General features: G+C 39.5%; 1 protein-coding gene across 2 annotated transcripts; it reads left to right on the top strand.

The window, feature by feature from the left end:
• The first annotated feature begins 3,674 nt into the window (after window positions 1-3,674).
• Window positions 3,675-11,868, top strand: LOC145457779 (major facilitator superfamily domain-containing protein 6-like). Of its 2 annotated transcripts, XM_080336060.1 has the most exons (8): window positions 3,675-3,943; window positions 5,289-5,555; window positions 6,591-7,184; window positions 8,326-8,483; window positions 9,462-9,594; window positions 10,176-10,291; window positions 10,883-11,063; window positions 11,443-11,868. In XM_080336060.1, the coding sequence occupies exons 1-8, from the start codon at window positions 3,823-3,825 to the stop codon at window positions 11,700-11,702; spliced, it is 1,830 nt and encodes a 609-aa protein (XP_080192186.1). In that variant the 5' UTR covers window positions 3,675-3,822; the 3' UTR covers window positions 11,703-11,868. The 2 variants fall into 2 exon arrangements, with proteins under 2 accessions (XP_080192186.1, XP_080192187.1); XM_080336061.1 differs by lacking the exon at window positions 5,289-5,555.
• The last annotated feature ends 2,050 nt before the right edge of the window (window positions 11,869-13,918 follow it).

Here is a 13,918-nt window from a genome sequence, read left to right as displayed (position 1 = left end):
ATATCCTACAAATGTTTGCCAATGACAGGTCTTTGTCTGTTCTGATTCAAGCCTCAGTGGGTGAGACAAGTTAGATTAGAATTGGATTAATGGCGTTTCGCCGCGCTCGAATTAAATCTAGTTGTCCAAGACCGTATGTCAGTGCGGTATGCTGTGCCAGCACTAAAATAGCAACCATATGACGCTAAAATAAGTATACTTCATACTAGCGGGTGCAGATAAAATATATTGTGGATGAAGTCAGTACAGGCTGGAATTTGACGAATATATTTCGAAATGCAGTGGGAAGAAAATGAGTATAATACAAAATGTTTAATCCAAACGAGACTATAATTATATCATACAGAAGACCATAATGCGAGTCGCGCAGCATCGATGATAAATAGGAGGAGATATGCACACTAGGGCTGTTCAAAAATAACTTTTTTTTCCGGATTCCAGCCATTCACTGATTAAATTGTCAGGTTACCCTAAAAAATGCTGCATACCAAATTTGGTTCAATTCCGACAAGTATAGGACTCCGCAGATCCAATTAAAATTTTTAATTTAATGGGGTAAATTTTAAAAAAATGTTTCAAATTTTTCTGCCAACCCCATGAAATTATTGAGCTGTCTTCAAAGACCATGCAAAACAAATTTGACTCAATTCCGACCAGTAGAAGCGGAGTTATGTGAGTTTTTCGTTGATAATTCTCGGATTATCCACCGATCTAAGTCGCTGACACTGATTTTTGCTGCAGTACAGATACGGATCGATTCGAGTATCTCATATCCTAATAATTGCAAGAAAATCGTTCATAAATGCAACTTTTGTGAAAAATAAATGTAACTTTCCACGGATTTGACTGCAACAAAAACTTGCCCTACAAGCGCGAGAACGACAATTGTCAGCACGCAGCAAGCTTCTCGCACTAGAGACAGCTAAACTGTGGCATTTTCCGGAAAACCAGAAATTACATTAGAATTAAAATGAGAGCAGAAAGACCTTTATTTCGCGAATTAGATTAGAATTAGATTACCGTCATTTCGTACTAATTAGACTAATTAGACAACTATAATTATCTGGTTCTCCGAGTCCGGTGCAGGGCTGTAGGCCTGCGCTATATCCGTGCATTGGAGCGCTAGACGTCGTAAAAATTGCCGCGCCGAATTCATACGCTCGTTGTGGCTGTTCAGTGTTCAGGGTTCCGGTCAATACCGCAGATACAAAGGTGTTTGTTTAGTGTAGTGTAGACTAATCATGAAACCTAAGACTTTGATCGTACTAACTGCAAAAGGTGAGCGTAATAATTGAAATGGTATAATCATTAGACTTGCGTTGTGGAGTGGACAGTGGACACATAACTGAGTAATCGCCCACCCGTGACAATATAATTATTAGCATTCAACATGATCGCGTTGGTCGGCGACACTAGCAGGTTAAATTATTTCATTCCACTTTGGTAGCAGGAAATGACACGGGGCTGGTGAAAAGGGAACAGTAGCTAATTGAGTTTGTGAACAGTTATAAAAGACCTGCTCGATTCAATATGCGAAAACTTTATCGAGACTCATTTGTGCGATGTCATCAGACAGCAGTATCTTATTCCACGTAACTGGCTTAATGCTTATTCAATTTGTAAATTCCCCATTTATAGGTAACGGCGCAGGGGCCGTCATGCGTTCAGGGCAGTGCCAGTTGTTCGTTATGGTATGAGTGATATTTTACAATATGCATCTGACCATTCATTCAGTGGATTTATGAGACTCGGACTTCTGGTTACGCAATGTTTAACTTGGATATATGAATGGTTCGCACTTCCGTACTTAATACATAAGCAGACCAGCTGTATATAATATAGCCTATCGATATTGAATCACCTTTGTGGGTTTGGTTTACTGAATAATGACTTTTGACAGTGTATGAAAATACGTATAGCGGTCAATGCGTATATTGCTATCGACATGTTAAGCCGTGTTGAAACTGGATAGCTTCGTTACCATTTATACCTAGATATCCATGATATGATTAATAGATCCAAATCGAATTTTGCGATAATTATAAGCATCAACGAACCACACTTGGACTAGATAATTCTAGTTGTCTGATTAGAATAATTAGTCCGCAATGCCGGTAATCTAATTTTAATGTAATTTGAAAAATGTTTCTACGCTCTAATTCCAATCTAATTTGTTAAATATTTCTAAGCTCTGACTTTGGTTCTAATCTAATTTCTGATTTTCCCGAAAATGATACAGGAGAAGTGGTAATCATGCGAAACGAGCCAAGCTAGGTACACAGACCATTTGCTGTTTTCATGCTTATGAGAATGCACAACTCTGATTTGATTTTCTAAGTTTTCGCAAATTCAGTAATTCTATTTTTGATCTAATGTTGAAAAACCTGTGTACCTATAGTTCTAATTAGAATCTGATTTGGAAAGCTGAATGTTTCCTCGTTGTCCAAGTTTAAAATGAATTTGATAGTTTTGAATGAATTCAAAAGACGTGCCTTTAAACGAGTTGCAGAACACGTTCAGATTGATAAATTTATTGTATAAACTTTAGCCATGTTTAGTCTTCTGCCGAACGTAGATAATTTTTGACTAGATCTAAGCCGTTTATGCTATACATTAGGGATGGTGTGAACGTGAGGTTCACGTTCGCGTTCTGTGTGTGAACCTTTATAATTTAGAGGTTCACGTTCACAAACGAACCTTGGTAGGTTCTGCACTGTGAACCTTTTTCATATATCACAATTTCCACGTCATTAAAATATCTTGAGTTGCATTTCAACTGCGTTCCACTCTATTCATGGCGCTGGTAGCATCAAAAAAATCAGCGCTAAAGAACATGCACCTTGATAATCTCAAAAATTTTACTTGATTTGTTACAAAAGTTTGCTCGAAATATCCAGTTTTCCGTTTGTGAATATTTAGTGACTCTCTGCTGTGAGCTGGACCCTCCCTCAACCACACAACATCAAGAGCGAAATACGTAACATGTAGGTGGTCAGCGAATGATGCGTATTCAACCAATCAATGAAATTTATATCGTTGTCTTATGTTAACTAATCTAGCATGCGTACGGGGTCAATCTTGATTACATCGTATGCATATTGTATCATAAAAACCAAATCCGTGCGATTGGGGTGTTGCTACTGCTGTATAACTTGTTAATGTGGTAATATCGGTAGCAAGTATCGAAACCCGTTTTACACTCTACTCAGTATGAACGTAGCAATACTCAGACGTCGAGTACATTGTCCGGTCTGGCCTCGCGCGTCAACACGTAACCTTATATTCCCTTGCAATGCAAGTCCTCGTCGAAATTGGTGTCAAGAAAGCGACGTAAATATTGATTTTATGGGATTATTATATTGCATTATATTCGATTGCCCCATATTTGTTACATTTGGCGACGTTTAAAACGTCAGTAGGCTATATACTTCAGCATTGTGGCATTATGTGGCCCGAGTCGTCGCTAGGTAGATATCGTTTACATTAATATAGGTTATCAATTCACTGAAATCTATGGATAGAATTAGCAATATGACGTCACGTGACGTCATGAGGTTCACATTCGCGTTCACACAGAACCTTTCAAAAAGGTTCGCGTTCACACGAACCTGAACCTTTCAGAGGTTCACACCATCCCTACTATACCTAGATACATGAACAAATTCATCAGTAGTATACTTATTTACACCATATGCAGAATAACCTCCATTTATCGTAAAGTCAACATGAGTGTACTGTATATACTGTATAAAGGAGTATATAGATTAGATGTAAGATTGTCGAATTGATAAGCCCGCTCGAAGAAATCTTTTCAAAACTGGGATGGACAAAGACAGCGTTGAAGACGATGTAGCGACGAATAAAACGCGAAGTGGAAGCCAACGTTGCTCGATCAATAAGGATTATGTTCCGGTTAAAATGACATACTTCTTCTTCATGGCAGGTGTAGTGAATTTGTGAAATGTCAACGTCACAGACTTCGAAAATTAGATAATTCTAGTTGCCTAATTAGATAAATTACAGCAAAATGCCGGTAATCAAATACTAATCTAATTAACGAAATGCTTCCAAGCTCTCATTTTAATCCTAATCTATTTTCTGGTTTTCCAGAAATGCTACCCGAGAACTGTATAGTGCGAAGCGTGCCAAGCTGGGTGTACATGTGCTTGTGCAAACATTCGCTATCCTCGCGCTTATCAGAATGAATTCTGATTTGGTTTGATATGGACTTCATTCGATACCCACGTTTCCACGAATTCAATTTCCGTGATTTTGCGGATTCAGTAATTCTAATTCTAATCTAATTTGAAAAAATCTGTAACTATAATTCTAGTTCTAACCCAATTTGAAAAACCATGCGTAGCTTTTGGGAAAGTTTAAAATAGTCTAGGTCCAAAACTTTGATTGCATCTCGCATCCTGGCTTATCGGCAACAGTCCATGTGCCTTATGTCTTTAAATGTATCTATGGCTACGCTTTTTCGTTATTCAACCTTATTACAGTATTAGCGTGGCTTGGCAAAATCTAGTAGGCCTACCTTAGTGATTCGATCCTAAATCGAGTATTAGGTTTCTATATTTGAACGAGCTGATCTCGACTTCGCAGATATGTCATTTCCATTAACGTGCGTAGGTTTGCACTGCATGTTTCGTATGGCGCAACACGAATTATCGAGGTTTACACTCCTTTATAGTAGTGCGGAGCGGATCGACAAATTCTCTGGTCCGGCTCCGATCCGGTTGTTCAATTCTCTGGTCTGGCTCCGCTCCGGCTCCGGCCGTATCAGGAAAAGTACTGATCCGGCTCCAATCCGGTCCGGCCAAAAATGAAAAAGTCCGGCCAGAAATCCGCCCCTACTCGGTACGGAGGTTGCGTGAATTGATAAATATGCCTCGTTTATGTTCACACTGGCTTGGACGTTACTTACGTGTGGTTGGTTGGTAGTTATATAGTTATAAAAGTCATGCTTATCCATAAATATTCTGGCCGGATCAAAAAAGTAGTGATCCGGCTCCGGCCGTAACAGAAAAAGTACTGATCCGGCTCTGATCCGGTCCGACCAAAATTGTAAAAATCCGGCCGGATATCCAATCCGGCTCTGGTCCATGCTCCGCACTACTTTATAGCTTTCACAGCGGAAAATAGTATCGGAACTATAATTTTCGTTGATGGATTAATTTTTAGTGGCAAGGATCGTCGGGCTCTTCCGTAATTATTATCCGACTATTTACCAGTATTGTATAGGTGTCAGTGTACTGAACCGCTTCGAGAGGGTAAAACTATTTCAGGTCAGGCCTGTTCGGTGACATTCCGCTCCATTTTCATGAAGCACTTGGGGATGTCGACCAACCAAGCCGGTATCATCTACGCTCTGGAGAGGGCCGTGTCGATCGTCTCTCCCTCATTCATCGGCTTCCTGACAGACAAGACGCAAAAGCCTAAATTGGTTTTGCTAATACTTCTTGTCGGAGGCTCCCTCACTTTATCGTCCATGTATTTCATTCCGAAAGAGGAGTATGTTGGGCATGGATTAGGGAAGCCTGTTAGTGCGGAAGGTAGGTTTATGGAAACGTCTCGTATTAAAAACAACGCTTCGCTGTGTGTAGATTAGGCTTGTTTGCTGACTAACAATTTCGTGAGGTAGCCAGTGAAATTTTTAATGAATCCACAATTTTTATTCGAAATAACTTCGCTTCTACGGGTTGAATTTGAGTCAAATTTTGTGTGTGGTGTAATTTTAGGCGGCCTGGCAATTTTTCAACCAAAGAACCAGTGGAATTTGGAAAGAAGTTCCTTATTAGTTTGATGAACTCAAATTTATTATAAATAAGTTCTGCGGCAGGCGTGGGCAATTATTTTCCCCAGTTGGCCAAATTTGAAGCTAAAAATGCGTTGGTGGACCAAGACAAAAGTTTTTAAAATACATTCTGTGTCATGCAAATTTTATTTCCGAGTTGAGAGCAGTGCTGCTTAGTGGATGTGTTAATATTAGGCTGCATCCCGAGACTCAAATTTTATTCCTTGAACACAGAGACGTATTCGGTACACCATAAACTAAAATGACCGCTTGGGGGCTGACTTCAGAAAACAAATATATAGTGCTCCAAATCTTGTTGAAATGTCGGCCTTCAGCCTGCAGCTATCATTGTTGGACGTATCATCGCTTATGAATGGGGATGACCGCTAATCACGCGCACTGATTGAATTATTTTACGAATTAGGATTATCAAACGTTCGACGTAACAGTTCAAAGTACCGATTTCGTCATCTAAAGTAACAAAGGCAACAGAGAAGGTCTGATCTTTAACATGGAAACAGTGACTTGTAACTTAAACAATTACAGCGTACTTTGCTATATGCACATGTAGGCTTTATTTTGAATCTGTATTACTCATACGTCAGACGTAGGTTCAACTCGCTTCTGTGAAATTCTAGAACTGTGAATTCGAAGAATAATATGCTCATCTTTCTCACTAGTCTAATCATGACTCGAGTCATTACAATCTTGGGATCAACCTGTCCCTATGTAGATATACAATCAATAATATACCATTAGATCCAGTATAATACAAAGTTATTTTTGTGTACAGAAATATTGGCCGGAAACATCTCCTTCTGTTGGAACATCAGTTGCAATTCAGACGCGTGCGATCTGACCCAACCGTTCGCCAAATCGTGTTTCCCAAACTTGACTTCTACAAAATGTGGAATTGATGACGCAAACCTTACGGGACTTGCAACAGACGGCGGTGCCGGTACTGTGTCGATAGGTATTATTGTGGAGGGTTGCTCGGACTACGCTTGGATAAAACAATTCAACGTAAATCTAAAAGAAACTGTGAAGTCTTCAAATTTAACCATACTGGATTTTGAAAATCATTTATATTCCTGGAATGATTCATTGCACAACGGAATACTGTGCTATCGAAAGAACGGCTCTAACAACACCGCGTCATCTTGCGGAGAACTCAGTCAAAACGATGCCGAGGAATATGGATCTACGTTCTGGTTGCTTGTCGCTTTGGTGTTGGTGTCTTCGTTCGCAGGAATCGGTATTTATCCGGTGCTGGAGGCTACCGCGTTTCAAGTGTTAGGAAAGAGGAATCGCCACAAATTCGGTCGACAACGACTCTGGGCGTCGATCGGTTTCGGACTGGCGGCTTTGTCGATTGGCTTTTTGAAAGGTGAGCAATGATTGTATCATTTGGCACATAATTAGACTCGAATTTATATTACTGAATCCGCAAAAACTTGGATATTGAATTATATTCCAAGCTTGGCTTGTTCGGCACTATGCAGTTCTGGAGTAGACTTGGACAACTAAATGCCGATTTTCTAGTTGTCGAATTAGACTAATTAAAGCGAAATGCTGGTAATCTAATTTGCTATCCTTATGGTTATGATATGAGCATGAGCTGGGATTTAATACGAACTGAACTATCTTAAAATAATACATTGACTGCTCTCCTATTTGAGATCTCATTTCATGCTGGTGACGTCATATTTTGTGATACGATTGTCGATATACAATGTTCTTTCCATCCTGTACTAGTTGCTGACGATTACCCTGACGAGTGTCAGCCGAAAAATATCCGGGCTCATTTCAATATGAATATACTATTCAATTGAACTGAACTTCTTTCGATGCCACAGTTTTTGCCAATTCAGTAATTATAATTTTAATCTAATTTCGAAAAACAGGCAGAGGTGATCAGTAACGAAGTACTTCTACTTTTTTAAGTACTTGAAGTAGATTTTCCCTACTCGCACTACTTTTTAAGTAGTTATGATTTTAGACTACTTCTACTTCTACTTGACAGTTTTCAGTTTTGTAGGCACAAATACGCGTAGAACACATACTTACTTACTTGTGAACCACCACTCCTACTTCTAATTGAGTAGAAATTCCGGCGTTACTTCTACTTTTACTTGAGTAGCGACGGTGACTACTTTGACCACCTCTGAAAACAGGGCACTGTAGCTATAATTCTAATTAGAAAAAAAAACTAATTATAATTGTAATTCTGGTATAATTTTGACAAAAAAGTGTATATCTATAATTCAAATTCTAGTCTACTTTGAGAAAGCTGAAAATTTTCTAGTTTTCCAAGTCTGTCCTGTAGCATTTTCAGGAAAACCAAAAATTAGACTGAAATTGAAACGAGAGCAAATTAGATTAAAATGAGATTACCGGCATTCGCTCTAATTAGTATAATTATGCCTGCACATCTAGAATTAACTAATCTGGTATGCACGCAGTCCATGCGGCCCCCTCAATGATACGCACCATTCCAAATTTCCCATATTTCACCTTGAGCTATTCAGACAGATCGGAAATCGAAAGTTCGTCCAGCGATAACAGATCGTTTCTCCCAATGTTTGTGGGCGTCCTCATCTGCTGGACTTTAGCAGCAGCGGTGTCGACCAAGCTGCCAGTCAAGGGCGAGAAAAGCAAAGAGAAAGTTCGATTGAGAGATATCATGGTGGGTGAGGAAATAAGATTCTGGTTGTATCGTTGAGGCAATAATGGTAGCCTTGAAAATGATCATGAACATAAGATTATATAAGTTGGTATGTACATTGCATACAGTATTCGTATAAAACATGTATTGATATCGATGTAAATTCTCTTATAAAATGTTAATCTTTATTTTTAATACCTATATTCTGCATAATCTTATGTTATGGCAAATCTGCGGTCAGATTCAATTATTTTCATGAAATTCCTGAAATTTTTTGTATGATTGATTTTTACATTCTATTGAACAGTATATTGATATTGAAAAGTGCTCGAATATTTTCGTCTGACACTCGTCAGGTATTATCGGCAGTAACTAGCAGAGGCTACCCCTGACGAGTATCAGGCGAAAATAATCGGTTTCATTTCAATATGAATATACTACTCAATTGTATATTGAAGTTCTGTGCCTCCAAAAAGCTCTTTAGATATATTCGACATACATATAATTTTTCTACATCATCTACATCTAAGACCAATATTAAGCTGTTTTCTTAGCATATATGGTCTGAATGGTTACTCTATACCAGTGGTTCTCAACCTTTTTTCGACACGCCCCCCTTTATGATAGTGAAAAATTTCGCGCCCCCCTTATCACCATCAAAAAATCCAACCGGTATGCTAGCAACCCCAACAGATTGTTTGATGGCGTGGAAGGTTATGACTGTTGATGAGATAATTCAAAAATATGAAATTCGCAGAGCGCGAAAATTTTTTCAGTTGACCGCTTCTTTATTCAGATGCTTCCACGCCCCCCAGGTTGAGAGTCACTGCTCTATACGTATGTGTGTGGGTCTATGTACGAGCTATTATGACGACTGATTCTGATTCGCGTCTCAGTGTACTGTACAATGCCATTTTATTTTGCAACGTTTTTCCTTGTATCTTGACGTGACGAATAAAAACCTATCTATCAATTTTCAAATCCTTGAAACATTTTTAGATTGTATTGAAAAACCCGAAAGCTCTCGCGTTTTACGGAATCCTGTTATTTTTCGGAATTAACAACGCCATAATACAAATTTACCTCTTCTGGCTCGCGGAGACCAAACTCAATTCTTCCAGCCTCCTTTTGGGTGAGTAACTGAGTTATCATTTCCAAACTTGTACAAACCACTGGAATTTCAAAATGCGCCATCAGGATTAAAACTACTCGCTTTTCAAATCTCGCAACTAGAGTTAGAACTACTCTTTTTTCCAAACTAGCAACTAGAATAGAACTAGCCAAAACTAGCAATTAGAACTAGAAATAGTCACTTTGTAAAATCTGCAATTATAGAACTACAACTACTTACTTTTTAAAACTCGCAACTTGCAGCTAGAACTAGAAGTACTTACAATTCAAGGCTCGTAACTAGAACTGGAAGTGGGACTACTCCCTTTTCAAAACTCGCAACTAGAACTAGAACTACTCCCATGTAAAATCCCGCAACTAGAACCAGAACTACTCACTTTTTAAAATTCGAAACTATAGAACGAGAACTACTCTCTTTTCAAAATCCACAACTACAAGTACAACTAGAATTACTCACCTTTAAAATGCGCAACTAGAATTGGAACACTCCTAAAAACATTAGGGCATATAGTTAGTTGATCGTCAAATAACTATATTGATAGTTTGTACCAGCATCTCGATGACGTTAGAGTTTTATTTCAGGGGCTACTGCTTTCATCGGGTCATTTATGGACATTCCGTTCTGCTTGTCGGCTGGTTATCTCATAAAAAGGTTCGGTCACACGAAACTGCTTTGTTTTGGAATGGTAGTTCTTTCGGTAAAGTATTTCTGTGATTATGCGCGCGTGTCGCGCGTAAATTGTATTCTCAAAGATAATATGTTTATGACAGCCTTGTCAATAGATTATTGAACGTAACACCAGAGGTAATCATTATAGGGTTGTTCAAAAATAACTTAAAATTTTACTAGATAATCGAGAATATTGTTAGGTTGGCTAAACATACCCTGCACACCAAATTTGACTCCATCCCAACCTTCTCAATTCAGACCAAATATATTGACAACCCCATAGAGATGTTAGGTTGTCTAAAAAAGCGATACATAGGAAATTTGGCGCAATTCCGACCGGTAAAAGCGAAGTTTTCGGTGTTCAAAATTTTGGATTTTTTTGGTAATAAAGTTAAAGTATTTTAACTCTATTAGCTTCGCTCCCACACGTTGGATTTGGGTTAAATTCGGTAGTCAATCTAACGATTTTATCGAATACCCAGTACATTAATATTTCACAAATTAGATTAGAATTAGATGACCGGCGTTTCGCTCTAATTAGTCTAATGAGACTACAATTAGTCTGATAGCGACACGCCATCCCACGATTGAATAAATTCAACCGCTTCTTTTGTCGCAGGTCCGAACAGCTGGGTCCGCTTTGATTTCGAATTCCTGGCAATTGCTGGCTCTCGGGTCCCTTCGGGGGATAACTTGGGGCTTGACGTGGGTTGTCATCTGCTCGTACACGACGAAAATATCCCCAAAAGGGTTGGAACATTCCACGATGGGCATCACGCAAGGCTTGGTTCGCGGAGTGGGTAAGTTCAGATATGCGGTCGATAAGCAACGATTCTTATCTGTAAGCCGGCGGATATTCAAGACGTGCGTTAATATGAACCGCTTGCGTCACTTCGGGATGAAAAAATATGGAGGAAGTGGGTTATTATTACGTAGGACTACCATATTTTAAGCACCCAAAAAGAGGACGTTTTTTGCCGGCTAGTAAGACGAAGGTAAGATTGTAACGTTTGAGGATAATGATGTTTTACATTTCCCTGATTATTGCCACCAAAAGCTACCAAAACAAAGCAAAAGTTACAAAATCAGACACAAAACCCCTTTTTATACATATATATAGTCCCATTCCCACTAAGAGTTATTAATGCACATGTTGATTCGTGGGTCTCCGTTTCACAGCATTCGGATTCGGTGCTCTGGTGGGCGGGATTATCTTTCAATCGATGGGCGGGGACTTTTTGTTTCTTCTGTGCGGGGCGTCCACGCTGGGAGCAACCATCATTTTCGGGGTCTACCATGCTTGTACTAGGAAGCCAAACGCGGAATTTCAATTAAACGACCCTCATCCAGGTAAGTGTGTTTTTTATGGTCTTCATGGTGTTTGTCGACTACTATGGTCATTTACACCAGGCCGATATTCTTCATTTTTTATTCCGTAACTGCCGACTTATAGCACGGCCCACTTATAGGCTTTTTGTAAGACACCGCTTACGCGGATGAGGTGGCGAGGAGGAGCCTAGATAAACCTCCAACACTTAGGTATAGGAATTCTGAAGTCGACCTCGGTCGGACTCGAACCCGCAACCCATTGCATGGTGTTGCAGCCGTGGATTATACCACTGCGCTATCTCGCCACCCAGGTAAGTGCGCTGATATGTACAAAACCAGGGGTTGTCACCGGTCAATATAAGGTGGTCCAAAAATCGTTTTTTTAACTGATTCCGAGGATTCACTGATTAAATGGTTAGGTTACCGAAAAAATTCTGGACACCAAATGTTATGTTTTTGATCTTGTTTGAACAATAACTCATACGACGAGGTTGCATATCAGCAGAATAACTTTAAGACAGGCGACACGATCCAGAGTGCAGTTAAACGAAACACCCGTAGACAACAGAACACAGGGTATAAATACAAAGCACGACTCACGAGGAAATAATGATTGGCGGTAATTACTAATCCTAGACAAATAAGAGATAAACGATACCAACGTAAAATGCACGAACATAACACTCGATTCTAACCGGTAGATGTGACGCACTGGAATTTGAAACTTTTGAAATTGTTATCAAAAAACTACAAAACAAATTTTCAAATTCTACTGTCAACGCCATGAAATTGTGGAGTTAGTTACAAAAACGATATAAAACAAATCTGAGGCAATTCAAACCAAATTGTCGACATATTTTGCTCTCGTTACGTTTTGCTATCCGAAAATAAACCTGAATCTTTTTACAGATGAAATTTCCATGACAAAAGTCAACTCGGACTACAAGATCTAACACATATCATTGAATTCATCGAAAACCCGTGATAGCATCAAATGCATATAGATGTCGCATGTTACATCCCTAATGGAGAAACGATTTTATATGAGATCATTACTTTCATCGGATTTCTATGGTGTAGTACAGTGGTTCTTAACCTTGCCTCCAGCTCCCCCCCCCCCCGAGGGGCGCTGGCGATTTTGAAGGGGGCGGAAACGTCGAGGGGTGATATGGGGGGCGCTGAAAAAATGCTTTGCAGTAGATGATGATGTAGTATGTAGGACATATCCTTAATGAGTATTCAGAGCAAATTAGATAGCCGATTTCCCGTTAAAATACTACCGTCACGCTTGCTAGGGTTATTTTCAACAAAATGTTTCGAGCTCGGAGGGTGACCTAAATTATTTCGCTGAATGAACACAAATTACACATGTTTTGACGACTCGCCCATGAAAAAATACGCATAATTTCTGAAAGGGTGCGCTGGAGGAAAAAAGGTTAAGAACCACTGATGTAGTAATATATGAACTTATTTGTTGTGAGATATCTATCAGTCAAAAGGCAGTGTTTTTTCATTTTTTTTACGCTCGCACCCCTTGAGCTATATCATGAATTGTTTTTCGTACACCCCTATCCAGGATCGAAACAGCACCTTGTCGGGCCCCACAGGGTTTTCAACACAACTTATTTGGATTTTAGCGACAGGAGACATTTCAGCAACTGGATATATTAATATCGAAGGTTTCGCCGAAGTGCTGCGATTTTAGGGTTCAAATGTATATCACCGCCGCCGGTGCACCGAAATGTCACAGGTCCTGGCGTGTTCCGACCAGTGTCGAAATATTGGAGTATAATTGTTCCGCCCCATCAGCATGTTTCACACCATCGACTAAAACACCCTAACGGCCTCAAGGCACCATTCTCTCGTAATTGCGAAAAAGTCTAGACTAATTTTTGCAACCTATATTGTATTTTTATATTTTATATATTATTATAAGCCCACCATTATTTTGTCGGAGGGAATGGCATACCCAAATATTAAGTAAGAATGCTCTTGAAAGGGAATCGTGCGAAAATGAGGTCATTAGACAGAGTACAAGCGTTGACCAGTATCAGTACTGACGCAGCAAATAGTCCAGCATGCCTGCCTTGAAGGAATGGTAGAAATGCTTTGGTATGTAGGAATCTTGTTCGTTTCACACATCAATCCGTGCTCGTTTAAACGAAGGAAACGCGCTACCAGAGTGGGGCATATTTCGGCCATGGTGGCTTGCCGTGTTATGACCAGAGGTGGCCAAAGTAGCCAAGAAAGCTACTCAAGTAGAAGTAGCGACACAAAATCTACTCAAGTACGCCTGAAACTACTTGAAAGCATCTGAAAGGAGGCG

This window comes from Botryllus schlosseri, chromosome 15, assembly GCF_051294905.1.
Source record: "Botryllus schlosseri isolate E-star chromosome 15, Bs_hap1, whole genome shotgun sequence".
NCBI lineage: Eukaryota > Metazoa > Chordata > Ascidiacea > Stolidobranchia > Styelidae > Botryllus > Botryllus schlosseri.
The sequence above is the reverse complement of the archived record's forward strand: the minus strand, read 5'-3'. Positions and strand labels throughout refer to the sequence as shown.

Coding starts and splice junctions, on each gene's coding strand:
- LOC145457779 (XM_080336060.1), top strand. CDS start 3,823: ATGGACAAAGACAGCGTTGAAGACGATGTAGCGACGAATAAAACGCGA. Junction 3,944..5,288: donor ATACTTCTTCTTCATGGCAG/GTGTAGTGAATT, acceptor AAACTATTTCAG/GTCAGGCCTGTTCGGTGACA. Junction 9,595..10,175: donor TTCTTCCAGCCTCCTTTTGG/GTGAGTAACTGA, acceptor GTTTTATTTCAG/GGGCTACTGCTTTCATCGGG.